Raw genomic sequence first — 15,470 nt, 5'->3', positions numbered from 1 at the left:
TTCGGCCACTTGGGTTTAAGACTGGGACATTTAGATTATGCAAACACTGCAACAAAGTGTTACAGTGTGTACCCTTTAAGTACTCTTGGTACAGTGGGTGCACAATATGTGTGCATACTACATCATTAACAAAAAATGATCTTAAGAAGCCTGTATCTGCATTAAGCTTTTACAGTTATCGAATAATGCTTAGAAAGACTGAAGTCAATCACTTGCATTATTTTAGAGCTATGTTTAATCAATTTTTGGTTGATATAGTGCAAAAATGAAAACTGAACGGCTTAATTATTTTCGAGCAAATCGAAAAAAGTTTAGAGCAGAGTTACATACATCTTCAAGACGCTATAGGTAAGGGAGATGCAGATGTGACTTAACTTGGTCAAATGGTGATTTTACCTTCTACTTTTACAGGCTCTCCTTGATATATATAAGACCTACGCTGCCATCACTTATGTTCGACATTATGGCCGACCTGATCTTTTTATAACATTTACCTGTAGCCCTAAATCAGGATCGGCATGACCTGATATCTCGAGTGATTGTTTTGTGAAGTACAGTGTTTTATGTATTCCATTAAATGGCAAAAACGTGGTCTGCCCCATGTCCACTTACTTATTTGGTTCATGACTAAAATTATGGCCAATCAAATCGAGTCTTCCATTAGCGCTGAAATTCCTGATTTACAACAGGATCCCTTGCAATATGAGATCGTTAAGGCTTACATGATTCATGGACCGTGCGGTACAATGAATATTATTTCGCCATGTATGAATGAAGGAAACTGCTAAAAGAATTCCTTAGAATTCTTAGAATTAAGGAAACTATTTTTGGAATGGATGGTTATCCCCAATCTCGGCGAAGAGCGCCAAGTGATGAAGGGTATTCATTTTAACAAGACTTAGTCGTGGAATGATCATATTAATGATGCTTACTTGTTTTCAAATATTGTTGGCTAGAACTTTTGTTTTGACGCAGCAAGTCGACATAAAATAAAAGAAGATTAAACTTAGCGACCACTTTTAACACACTCAAAATAAACTTAAGCATAAACTCACAAAAAAAAAAAAAATAATAAATAAATAAAATTAAAATTTAAACAAAATATGCTAGGAAGTAGCTCGAGAATATTAAAGGTCCAATAAAAAAAAATATAATATTGATTGTTTTTAGGAAAAAGTATATATTAGAACGGGCTATGTATCAGAAAGCGCAAATAAAATCTTAAGCCTTAAATATCATACTTGATTTGATTTAAGAATCTTAATATTCTTAGACTAAAAAAAAAATCAAACTGAGTATTTGTATGACCTTATCTTCCTCGCAACGAACCAACAATATTGCCTTGTACGTAAGGCTTGCAAGCTCTTTATGCTGTTAAGCTTTTCGAAAACAAACTTAAAACTTATTATTGCTAACACAAATTAAAATATAAGAAATTCAAGAAGTTTCAGAAAAAAAACATTTATAATATTTAACTGTTAATGCTAAATATTAAAATAAAATAAAAAATATAGTTGGTTTTGGCGACCTTTCCAAAGTATATTGGAAAGGATGTTGAAAAAAACACAAAATTATTTCAATTTTGGTAATTTTGTCAATAAATTTCGGTTGCTCTTCGGCAACCGTCTTCAGGACAACTATAAAATAATTACAACGATTTAAATATTTTTAACAAACAGAAAACAATTTACATTTGAAATACATTTAATTTACACGTCTGCGTCCGGCAACGTGGAGTTGTTAGCTAATTTTTTTTTTTTCTTTCCCTAGTAAGTGCCTATATAAATGTATGTATTCACATAAACCGGACCACACATTAAAATCTATATACAACAGAACAAAATCAAAGATAAATGAAATTGACAAAAAATACGTAATTTATAAAATACCGTGCAACGGCAACAACAACGAAATATGTAACATGATATATATAGGAACAACAAAATCTAAACTAAAAACTAGACTAGCACAACATAAATCGGACTTCAAAGCTAGACATCATACGAGCGCGCAAAAAACAGCACTCATGTCCCACTGTGCCAAGAGTAATCACTCACCGAACTTCGAAGATGCGAGTATTTTATCACAAGAACAACACTATACCAAACGATTCACCATAGAAATGCTACATATCATAAAAACACCTACAGACATACGGATGAACTACAAAACGGACACTGACAATTGCGCTCATTTATATAGACACTATTAGTTAACAACTCCACGATACCGGACGCAGACGTGTAAATTAAATGTATGTCAAATGTTAATTGTTTTCTGTTTGTTAAAAATATTAAAATCGTTGTAATTATTTTATAGTTGTCCTGAAACGGTTGCCGAAGAGCAACCGAAATATATTGACAAAATTACCAAAATTAAAATAATTTCGTGTTTTTTACAACATCCTGACCTCGAGCCGGCTAACAATTAATATAAAATAAAAAATAAAATAAAATTATAATATATTTTATAATATTTTTTCATTCTTCATAATACATTTTGCATAATCTAATCTGTCTCTTTACATTTTATAACTATTTGTACAATTATTTAATACCTAAACAATTTATTTGTTTTTCAGGAAAGCCAAACAGATTTTGTTCAAGCAATTTCCAAAGGATCCATGGAGAAAAGTCTTCTAAAAATTGTCATTATTTGGCGACGAGATGCTAATCTTATAAAATACGAATGGGTCTGTGGAGCATATCAGAATACCAATATTGTACCTGAAAGTCTTATCAATTCGACTAAAATCGAAATTTTCGACACCGTGAAACGGCTTTTAAAATCTTCAGAAGCCTTAAATTATGAAGCCTTTGTGCAGGTACTGATTTTTCATCATTTGTGTTTCTGAATATAAATCATTCCAAAACTTTCAGAAATTAATTAATGAGCACTCTCAAGGAATTTTAACAAAATGGATTTCCCGATTCTTATATTTAGTGGATTACCTATTTGACAATATCGAAGAAGAGACTCTTCTTGCAGCATTTTCGCTATTGGGTACAATCGGACTTATGTTTGCCATTGGATATACATTAATGTACTTTGTAAGGGCTGAAGAGGAAAATCTTAAGGCACAAGGTCATATTACTGAAAGTCGAGGTATGTATCCATAAGCAGAATTCATATCTAGTAACATAAAAGAATTTTTATATACAAAGTGGGACGGATCGTAATTTTGAATTAAAAAACGATTATTAATATTGTTTAAGGGTTAAACAAAAAGCCCCCATCACTCGGTCAAGCGGAAGATTATATACCCTGGCACCTATATCAAAAATGCAATTTTCTTTATAAAATATACAATTTTTATTTATTTGCGTATATGTTCCAAAACATTGAAGCAATAATGATTTCCTGCTGAATTATTCGATCGTTCCTATTTAATTTTTTTTAATTTTGAGGGCAGTTTGTTCTTAACTAACGAAGTTGTATATGATTTGTAATACCGTAGAATCACTAAAAAAGAAACATATTTTATCTTGCAAATTGTATTATTTTAAAGTTCAAACGATTTATTTCACTGGAGCGGCTGTAGTTGCCGCTTCCAGCTCTCAGAAGTTTCTTTTTGTTTTTCAAATTTACTTAGAAGCTTAAGAGCTCTGAATCTCATAGCTGCGCTGCCAACAGAGGCAGCGGAGAGACGGTTATGTATTCTTAAATATATAGCTATGCTCACTTAAGCTGGAGCGCGGAGGTATATGCACATACATGAAGTCTGCTCGTGATACAGTTATGCTGACACTTTCACTTTCTGTGTGCGGGCCAAGGCATAGCGATCGGTTCGTATTTCGGCCACTTTGGTTTATGACCGGGACTTTGAATTACGAAAACACTGCAACAAAGTGTTACAGTGTGTTCCCTTTTAGTACTCTTGGTACAGTGGGTGCTCGATATAAGTGGATACTACATCTCCCTCCTTTTGAAAAATAACGTAATAAAATAAAGTTATTTTCTAATTTAATTATGGATTTTATAAAATTTAAGAAATGACGTTATTAAATTTTTTTTGGTTTTTTTTATACCCTTGCAGAGGGTATTATAATTTCAGTCAGAAGTTTGCAACGCAGTGAAGGAGACATCTCCGACCCTATAAAGTATATATATTCGTGATCAGCATCACTGGGCGACCGTTTCTACGCAAACTAGTCTCTCAGTTTTAAAGCTATCTGCATGAAAAATTATAACTTTGGAGTTTTTTAATTTTTTTTCTAGTTCTTCGAGATATAGTAATGGTTAAATATTTCAGAATTGCGGTTTAAATTTCATCAAAAACGGACTACTATAGCATATAGCTCCCATAGGAACAATCGGAAAAAAATACAAAAAAAATTATAACTTTGCTGTTTCTTAATTTTTTTTTTAGTTCTTCGAGATATAGTAATGATTAAATATTTTAGAATTACGGTTTAAATTTCATTAAAATTGGACGACTAAAGCATATAGCTCCCATAGGAACAATCGTATAGCTGCCATAGGATCTATCGAATAATTAAGCTGCAAATCATTATAGCTTTAATGTTTTTAAACATACATGCAAGTAAATCATAATTTTAAAGTTTTCAAGAGTATTCAGTTTTTGAAATAGCTGCAAGGGTATATGAACTTCGGCTTGCCGAAGTTTACTTGCTTTCTTGTTTTTTTATAATTTTTTTTTTGGTTGTAATTTTAATTATTGTTTATTTGTTTTTTTTTTTACTTTAAAGTTGCTGTTCTTATATTATGTATGGCCTTACGTGATATATTTATAAAAGAACTATTGATTTATTTATAAAAGAACTAAATTGATTATGAAATAAAAATTTTTAATCTTTCTTTATGTACTATTTGTTTTTATTTTTATTATTTGATATTGTAATGTTACCTTTATCTCCTATTTGTTCTACCTTATAACGACCTGTATACTTAAAATCTAGTTTATGTTCTGTTTCATTTTTCAATAAAACCTTATCTCCTAAAAATCTTAAGTATTTTTGTCGTAATTCATTTTTTGGTTTTTGTTATGTGATTCTAACATTAATCTAGCTCTCTTAAGTGCTTGTTCTAATCTGAATTTTGATTCCTTAGCATAGTGTTCTACATTTGTATGTTATCTATACTATTTAAATGTTTAGGCAAATTTGAAGTTTTACCAAAAACTAACTCATATGGACAATAGTCATGTGCCATAGATGGGGTCGTTAACGAAGTATCGTAGCCACACATCCTAATCTGTTTTGTCAACTGAGATGTATGATCTGATAAACTCATTAAATATTCTGTGGCTTCGCTCCACAGTTCCCACAGTCTGATAAAGATGTGCAGTTGAAGTTATGTTTTTAATATTTTGATTTTTACATAGATCTTCAATAATTGAATTTTTATATTTCGTTCCCAAGTCCGTAATGAACGTCTTCATTGGACCGTACTTTAAAATAAAATCTTCAATCTTCGCTACTGTTTTTGCACTCTTATTTGGTATTGTTATAGCTACTAGATATTTAGTTAAGTCGCAGATGAGTGTTACTGCGTATTCGTTTCCGTTATTAGATTTTGGTAGTGGACCAATCCACAATTACCCTATCAAAAGCTTTTTGTGGAGTTTCGGTTAATGGGGTATTGGTATGTTTAGTCGTTTTAGACTTTTTGCATTTAGGACATTTCTTTATGTAATAGTATCTCTGGACCTTGGCCAAGGTTTCTGTAATGCCTGTATGACCTCCTTGATTGGATCATCATGGAATGTAGACAATATAGCTTCTTTATCTTTATTATTCGTTTTTAGGGTCACCGGGTTGAATAGCGCTACTCTCAATGATTTTAATATTCTATTGCCCAGATTTTTAAAATTATCAATTGAAACATGTTCAAAGATATTTTCCCACGGTGCCACTTTGAGTTGGCTGATTTTGTTAGTACCGGCCTGCTTTTCAAGCCTTTGAAAGAATTGACCTAAGTCAATGGTTCCATTAGTATACAAATCGCTAACATCATATCTTGCTGTAATTTTCTTTCCGTATTATTATTAACATGAAAGGTCACTACTTTACGTACTTCATCATTATTAATGACTTCATATACGTTGGGCTTTGAAGCTTTATCTGTAGATTGCTTATGCAATTATTTTGTACTTTTCCTGCGCAGGATTTTTGTCTACTTTGGTTTCTGGTAGTGACTTTCAGAACCATATTGTTTGATTGTATGTTTTTTAAGTCAGTGATAGTGATTCTTGATAGCGCGTCTGCTACATAGTTGTCTTTAACCTTTAGATACTCTACCGTAAAATAATATTCCTCTAATTCAAGCCTCATTCGTGTTAATTTGGAACTGGGGTTTACCATTGAAAATAAGTAGGTAAGTGCTCTGTGGTCTGTTTTGACGGTGAAGTGTCTACCATAAATATATAGTCTAAAATGTGTTATTGCCCAATGAATAAATGCTAGTTCTTGTTCTGTTGTGATCTTGTTGCTTTCACCTTTTGTAAAAGATCTTGATGCGTACGAAACTGGAAGCTGTAGTCCACTTTTGTTTTGTGTTAGGTAGTGTTTGCTAGCATCTGTAATTATGCAAAATTCTTTGCTAAAATCTTGGTATTGTAACAGAGTTGGTTTTATTAATGCTGATTTAAGATGTTCGAAGGCGTTTTGGCATTCAGTTGTCCATTCGAATTTTACATCTTTCTTACATAATATTGTTATGCGACGGGAATATTCAGCAACATTTTTTATAAACCGTCTGTAATAATTTCAAAATGCAATGAATCTTCTAGCGCTGTCTGCATTATGTGGGACTGGATAATTTTGAATGACGCCGTATTTTTTGTCGTCAGGCAAGATTCCTTGATTTGTGCACTTATGTCCTAGAACATTTCTCAGGATGTAACTTTAGGTTGTGTTGCCTACATTTCTCAAAAACATCAGTTAAATTCTTGAGCATATGTTTTTCGGAACAACCTATGACTATTAAATCATCCATATAAAGAAATGCTTGCGAAGGTTCCAATCCAGAGAAAGCTATTGTCATCATTCTCTGAAAAGAATTTGGCGCTATTTTTAAACCGAATGGTAATCGCGTGAAGCGATATGAACCATTGTTTGTTGAAAAGGATGTTATATCCCGTGAACTTTTTTCGAGTTAAATTTGGTAAAAACCGGACATTAAGTCAAGACATGAGAAATATTTTGCTCTATCTAGTTGATCTAAAATATAATCAATTCAAGGGAGTGGGAATTTATCAGACAAGAGACAGACGTTTTTTCTTTTGGGTACATTTAATCTCAGTTTTTGTTTATAAAAATTATTGGTAGTGATCGATTCGGTTTCTAGTCCGAATACATCGCTATACTGGGTGCATAATGTTGTTAGTTGTTTATTGAATTGTTTCGGGAAGTTTTTTGAAAGCTGAGTTAATACAATATTTTCTATTGTATTTTTGAAAGCTGAGTTAATACAATATTTTCTCGGTTTTTTAAGTCTGTTTGTACTACATCGTAGTTTGAAAGTGGTTCATGTTGAATGTTGTTAATGTAAACTACCTGATCTGTATTTGTTGTGTTTAATAGTCTTATGTATGCATTTTGGAGTGTTGCTATGGTATTTGCAATATAAATACCATGCTGGATTTCTTGATTCGGAATTAATACACTGTCTTCTTCTGAATTTATTGGGAGTTTCCCGAATTCGTTTGGGCTACCTTAACGTAGTTGTTTTGATAATGTTGTTATTGCCATAGTTGTTTCCCCCGCGGTTGTTTACACCGCGGTTGTTTCCACTTCTGTAGTTGTTTCTATAATCATTGTTATTTTGGTTATTATTATTTCGGCTGTAACTGTTGTTTTGGTTATAGCCGTTGTTTTGGTAATATACGTTGTTTTGGTGGTATCCGTTATTGTGATAGTTACCTCTATTGTTACCCATACCGCGATAATTGTTGTTGTTTACTCTTTGGGTGTACAATATTGAATTGTATAAAAATCTAGATTATACCTACTTATATATTCATATTCTAAATCTGAAATTAATAGAGGCTCTGCTCCGTTTCTAACTATGGCTAATACTCTATTCTCAAAATTTGGTTCCTTATCGAAAGTAATTATAATGCAATCCCTTGTATTCATTGTTAGTTTTCAATTATTTTTATTTTATTTTTAATAATATTAATTTAAAATAAGGTAACTTTTTTTTTTTTTATGATAACATTTATTTCTTTCTTAAATATGTCACTGTCAACATATACATATTTGTATATAATTTGTATTTTTTTTAAACATATTTTTATAACAATTGTTCGCGGTTTATTAATTTATATCTTATCCAGATCGTTCGCCTGGCTACTGTTTACAGCACTTTTTGATATGCCCTTGTTGTGGTACATATAGGCTTTATACAAAGGGCTTTATACAAAATGAATCCGCTCATAATGAAAACAATTATTGATAATAAGATATTTGTTAAATCGGTATCGATATTTTTTGATTAAATTTTGTTGATTACGTTAGCGGTTCAGTCAACTTCTTTTACATCTAGTAGACCCATTTTGGATGTTTTCACAGAATTGTGTATATAAGGGTTTACGTTTAGTGTGCAGTTAATTTGCTTTTTAATTGCCATTTATATTGGCTCATAAGGTAAGAGATTGCAAAATTTTTTTTTGTTATGGAATTGGGAATTAATAAATAAGAAAAAGAAATTTTACATAGTAACCTTTCTAGTTTTTACATGGATTTCAGGCCACACGCGAAATGGGCAACTTTAATGTCGCTCAATTTTTACATTAATTTTATATACCATAAAAAAATATGCATCGCAGTGCAATATAAAAAAATTGTGTAAACGCAGTGCACGGTGAAAAAAAAGGCGCTCTATGAAGCGCTGTGTGTTCACTTTTCCTTGGTCTTACTTGATTGGTAAGACGTTGCCGGTGCTGGCTGCACAGGCTGGACTTTTACGATGGGGCACCGGTGCTGGCTGCACAGGTGAACTCGCAATGGGGCGAGCACAGTGGTCCCTCGCAGTCGTTTGGGCACTTCTTCTTTAGTGCTGGGATCTCTAGTTTCTGTGGCGGAGGTAATTGTTTTTTAATTTTAAGTAGACTTTGGATTGCAGGGTAGGTGGATGTGTGGGTGGTTGTTGTTTGACTTTTTCTTTCGATTATTAGGTTTTTTATGTGTTCAACTTCGGCGTGTAATTTTACCGAATTGTTCCAGTTAACTTTACTTCCGCTATTTAGTAGCTTCAGTAATTCAGCCTTTCTGACTTTGAGTCTTTTAACCACACCACTGCGTTTAGCACACTTCACACTCTACTCACTGCGGTTGTTGTATGTATTGTTTCTATCCTCGAGTCCTGCAATCTTCGGACGCCATGTATTGTTTTTATCCTCGAGTCCTGCAATCTTCGGACGCCATGTATTATTTTTATCCTCGAGTCCTGTCACGGTCGCCATGTATTATTTTTATCCTTTCTTTACAAGTAGCAATTCCATTCAATTCAAGAAAAATACCATTATTCAAGCTCAAACGATTATCGGTTTATTTCACTGGAGCGGCTGTAGTTGCCGGTTTCAGCTCTCAGGAGTTTCTGTTTGTTTTTCAAATTTACTTAGAAGCTAAAGAGCTCTGAGTCTCATAGCTGCGCTGCCAACAGAGGCAGCGGAGAGACGGTTATGAATTCTTAAATATATAGATATGCTAACTTAGGCTGGTACGCGGAGGTATATGCACATACATGAAGTCTGCAGTCTACTACTAGTAGAAGTGGGCTGTCATAAGGTGACACAGAGGGTTCCACTATTTTGTCATTATTGAGTTTTTGAACTTGTTTTTGAATCTCGTTTTGTTGACTATGAGGATTTCTATAATTTTTTATGTATACGGGTTCATCATCATTTAATCTCAGTTTTTGTTAATAAAAATTATTGGTAGTGATCGATTCGGTTTCTAGTCCGAATACATCGCTATACTGGGTGCATAATGCTGTTAGTTGTTTATTGAATTGTGGCGGGAAGTTTTTTGAAAGCTGAGTTAAAACAATATTTTCTCGGTTTTTTAAGTCTTTTTGTACTACATCGTAGTTTGAAAGTGGTTCATGTTGAATGTTGTTAATGTAAACTACCTGATCTGTATTTGTTGTGTTTAATAGTCTTATGTATGCATTTTGGACTGTTGCTATGGTATTTGCAATATAAATACCATGCTGGATTTCTTGATTCGGAATTAATACACTGTCTTCTTCTGAATTTATTGGGAGTTTCCCGAATTCGTTTGGGCTACCCTAACGTTGTTGTTTTGATAATTGTTTTTATTGCCATTGTTGTTTCCCCCGCGGTTGTTTACACCGCGGTTGTTTCCACTTCTGTAGTTGTTTCTATAATCATTGTTATTTTGGTTATTATTATTTCGGCTGTAACTGTTGTTTTGGTTATAGCCGCGATAATTGTTTTTGAAGTTATTGCCGCGATAGATGTTTACGCTTTGGGTGTACAATATTGAATTGTATAAAAATCTAGATTGTACCTATTTATATATACATATTCTAAATCTGAAATTAATAGAGGCTCTGCTCCGTTTCTAACTATGGCTTATACTCTATTCTCAAAATTTGGTTCCTTATCGATAGTAATTATAATGCAATCCCGTGTATTCATTTTTAGTTTTCAAATATTTTTATTTCATTTTTAATAATAATAATTCAAATAAGGTAAATTTTTTTTTTTTGATAAAATTTATTTCTTTCTTAAATATGTCACTGTCAAAATATACATATTTGTATATAATTTGTATTTTTTTATAACATATTTTTATAACAATTGTTGGCGGTTTATTAATGTATATCTTATCCAGATCGTTCGCCTGGGGTCTGTTTACAGCCCTTTTTGATATGCACTTGTTGTGGTACATATAGGCTTTATACAAAGGGCTTTATACAAAATGAATCCGCTCATAATGAAAACAATTATTGATAATAAGATATTTGTTAAATCGGTATCGATATTTTTTGATTAAATTATGTTGATTACGTTAGCGGTTCAGTCAACTTCTTTTACATCTAGTAGACCCATTTTGGATGTTTTCACAGAATTGTGTATATAAGGGTTTACGTTTAGTGTGCAGTTAATTTGCTTTTTAATTGCCATTTATATTGGCTCATAAGGTAAGAGATTGCAAAATTTTTTTTTGTTATGGAATTGGGAATTAATAAATAAGAAAAAGAAATTTTACATAGTAACCTGTCCAGTTTTTGCATGGATTTCAGGCCACACGCGAAATGGGCAACTTTAATGTCGCTCAATTTTTACATTAATTTTTATATACCATAAAAAAATATGCATCGCAGTGCAATATAAAAAAATTGTGTAAACGCAGTGCACGGTGAAAAAAAAGGCGCTCTAGGAAGCGCTGTCGGTTCACTTTTCCTTGGTCTTACTTGATTGGTAAGACGTTGCCGGTGCTGGCTGCACAGGCTGGACTATTACGATGGGGCACCGGTGCTGGCTGCACAGGTGAACTCACAATGGGGCGAGCACAGTGGTCCCTCGCAGTCGTTTGGGCACTTCTTCTTTAGTGCTGGGATCTCTAGTTTCTGTGGCGGAGGTAATTGTTTTTTAATTTTAAGTAGACTTTGGATTGCAGGGTAGGTGGATGTGTGGGTGGTTGTTGTTTGACTTTTTCTTTCGATTATTAGGTTTTTTATGTGTTCAACTTCGGCGTGTAATTTTACCGAATTGTTCCAGTTAACTTTACTTCCGCTATTTAGTAGCTTCAATAATTCAGCCTTTCTGACTTTGAGTCTTTTAACCACACCACTGCGTTTAGCACACTCTACTCACTGCGGTTGTTGTATGTATTTTTTCTATCCTCGAATCCTGCAATCTTCGGACGCCATGTATTGTTTTTATCCTCGAGTCCTGCATTCTTCGGACGCCATGTATTATTTTTATCCTCGAGTCCTGTCACGGTCGCCATGTATTATTTTTATCCTTTCTTTACAAGTAGCAATTCCATTAATTCAAGAAAAATACCATTATTTAAGCTCAAACGATTATCGGTTTATTTCACTGGAGCGGCTGTAGTTGCCGGTTTCAGCTCTCAGGAGTTTCTGTTTGTTTTTCAAATTTACTTAGAAGCTAAAGAGCTCTGAGTCTCATAGCTGCGCTGCCAACAGAGGCAGCGGAGAGACGGTTATGAATTCTTAAATATATAGATATGCTAACTTAGGCTGGTACGCGGAGGTATATGCACATACATGAAGTCTGCTCGTGATACAGTTATGCTGACACTTGCACTTTCTGTGTGCGGGCCAAGGCATAGCGATCGGTTCGTATTTCGGCCACTTGGGTTTATGACCGGGACTTTGAATTATGTAAACACTGCAACAAAGTGTTACAGTGTGTTCCCTTTTAGTACTCTTGGTACAGTGGGTGCTCGATATATGTGCATTCTACAAAATACTGTGAAATTAACTTCAAATTGCAGCGAAATTATGATCAAACTTTTTAGCATATTGGCGAAATAGCACAAAGTTCAATTTACTGGTATCAAGCTAATTTGAAAAAAAAAACAAGAAAGGAAGCAAACTTCGGCAAGCCGAAGTTTATATACCCTTGCAGCTATTGCAAGAATTAAATATTTTTGAAAACATTAAAATTAAGATTTACTTGCGTATATGTTTAAAAACATTGAAGCTATGATGATTTGCAGCTCAATTATTAGATAGTTATTTTATATATTTATATTATTTCTATGGGAGCTATATGATAAAGTCGTCCGATTTTGATGAAATTTAAACCGTAATTCTGAAATATTTGTTTAACCATATTTTAGCCGTCCGATTTTAATGAAATTTAAAACGTAATTCTGAAATATTTAACCATTACTATATGTCGAAGAACTAATAGAAAAATTTAAAAACAGCAAAGTTATAATTTTTTTTTATTTATTTTTCGATTGTTCCTATGGGAGCTATATGCTATAGTCGTCCGATCCGGCTCGTTCCGACTTATATACTACCTGCAATAGAAAGACAACTTTTGGGAAAGCTTCATGCAGATAGCTTTAAAACTGAGAGACTAGTTTGCGTAGAAACGGACGGACAGACGGACAGGCAGACGGACGGACAGACGGACAGACGGACATGGCTAGATGCTGATCAAGAATATATATACTTTATAGGGTCGGAGATGTCTCCTTCACTGCTTTGCAAACTTCTGACTGAAATTATAATACCCTCTACAAGGGTATAATGAACATAAATATTTCAGTACCTAAATACAAACATACAAAAATTTTAAGATAAACTAAAAATCTTTGTACAGCCCCAACACTGTTCCTATGGCAGCAATATGATACTGTTTTCCGGTTTGAATAAAATTAAAGGCGTTATTCTGAATTAATAAACCTCTAATATATAAAAACAAGAAAGGAAGCAAACTTCGGCAAACCGAAGTTCATATACCCTTGCAGCTATTTTAAAAACTAAATACTCTTGAAAACGTTAAAATTTTGCGTGTATGTCTAAAAACATTGAAGCTATTATGATTTGCAGCTTAATTTTAATAGTTCCTATGACAGCTATACGATTGTTCCTATGGGAGATATATGCTATAGTCGTCCGATTTTGTTGAAATTTAAACCGTAATTCTGAAATATTTAACCATTACTATATCTCGAAGAACTAAAAAAAAAATTAAAAAACACCAAAGTTATAATTTTTTTTTATTTATTTTTCCGATTGTTCCTATGGGAGCTATATGCTATAGTCGTCCGATCCGGCTCGATCCGACTTATATACTACCTGCAATAGAAAGACAACTTTTGAGAAAGTTTCATGCAGATAGCTTTAAAACGAAGAGACTAGTTTGCGTAGAAACGGACGGACAGACGGACAGACGGACGGACAGACGGACATGGCTAGATCGACTCTCCTAGTGATGCTGATCAAGAATATATATACTTTATAGGGTCGGAGATGTCTCCTTCACTGCGTTGCAAACTTCTGACTGAAATTATAATACCCTCTGCAAGGGTATAAAAACAGAAAAAAAGCTTACTTTGGCAAGCCGAAGTTTATATAGGCTTGCCGTTATTGCAAAACCAAATTATTTTAATTTATATGCGTATATAATAAAAAAAAACAAACGTTTTTATTGTAGCTATATGATATCGATTTCCCATTTGAATAAAATTAAAAGCGTAATTCTGAATTATTAAAACATTACTATGTCCAAAAGAATTTTAAAGAAAAATAAACAAATTAGAAAAGTTTAATTTTTTTGTGTTTTGCGATTGTTTCCATTGGAGTTATATGATAGTCGTCCGATTTTAACCAAGCTTAAACCATAATTAAACAATTTTGTTTTCGCCTAAGTTTCATGCAGATAGCTTTAAAACTAAGAGGCTAGTTTGCGTATAAACGTACAGACGGACGGGAGGTATAAGATATAGTCGTCCGATTTTAACCAAATGTTAACCGTTATTCTGAAATTATAAACCATGACTATATCTTTTAAGGATGCTCTATGGTCGAGGTCTGACTCCTGTTTATTTTAGTGAACAGTGATTTTTAAGGCAATATCCTGAGGGCCTCCCGCCCACTTTGAATCCAGAAGGATTCACTAACCATTTTCCACATGTTGCCTCACTAGAAATTCACCGCGATTACCCGCGCGCGTGACCACCTCATTGGAAAGCCCGGAGAAAAGAATTGTGTGGCTGCGTTACGTATTTTCCTCTTCTATGCTAAATATCTGTTGCCCCTGCTACCTCGGATTCTTACAGAGTTGTCATCCTGGAGCTGGCAGTCGGGTTTCTTATCAACCTAATGAAATTAAGCTTTAATGATTGACTCCTTGTCGCATTTTTCTTACGATCTACCAAATGAAAACATAAACTTATTACTAAATTATAAACTAATATGAACTACAAATGCTTTTCTATTGTGACTCGCCGGATCTGAGACTGCACGCAATCGCGCGGAATCCGACGAAACGGGATGGACGGGGTACTTCGGATCCTTGATCGTCGGAGGTTTCTTTCTCATCTTCTGGTCCGTGATCGGCTTTTCAAGCCTTTGAAAGAATTGACCTAAGTCAATGGTTCCATTAGTATACAAATCGCTAACATCATATCTTGCTGTAATTTTCTTTCCGTATTATTATTAACATGAAAGGTCACTACTTTACGTACTTCATCATTATTAATGACTTCATATACGTTGGGCTTTGAAGCTTTATCTATAGATTACTTATGCAATTCTTTTTGTTCTTTTCCTGCGCAGGATTTTTGTCTACTTTGGTTTCTGGTAGTGACTTTCAGAACCATATTGTTTGATTGTATGTTTTTTAAGTCAGTGATAGTGATTCTTGATAGCGCGTCTGCTACATAGTTGTCTTTAACCTTTAGATACTCTACCGTAAAATAATATTCCTCTAATTCAAGCCTCATTCGAGTTAATTTGGAACTGGAATTTACCATTGAAAATAAGTCGGTAAG

General features: G+C 33.5%; 1 protein-coding gene across 1 annotated transcript in view; it reads left to right on the top strand.

The window, feature by feature from the left end:
• The window catches only part of LOC128264920 (dnaJ homolog subfamily C member 16), a 208,288-nt gene that overhangs the window by 123,582 nt on the left and 69,236 nt on the right, over positions 1–15,470 (top strand). Inside the window, exons 4-5 of the mRNA XM_053000639.1 lie at positions 2,582–2,824; positions 2,880–3,105. Coding sequence (XP_052856599.1) covers positions 2,582–2,824; positions 2,880–3,105 — 469 coding nt within the window. The remainder of the gene's footprint in view (positions 1–2,581; positions 2,825–2,879; positions 3,106–15,470) is intronic.

The sequence above is a fragment of the Drosophila gunungcola genome, unplaced genomic scaffold, assembly GCF_025200985.1.
Source record: "Drosophila gunungcola strain Sukarami unplaced genomic scaffold, Dgunungcola_SK_2 000085F, whole genome shotgun sequence".
Taxonomy (NCBI): Eukaryota; Metazoa; Arthropoda; class Insecta; order Diptera; family Drosophilidae; genus Drosophila; species Drosophila gunungcola.
This window is presented reverse-complemented; position numbering and strand designations above follow the sequence as displayed.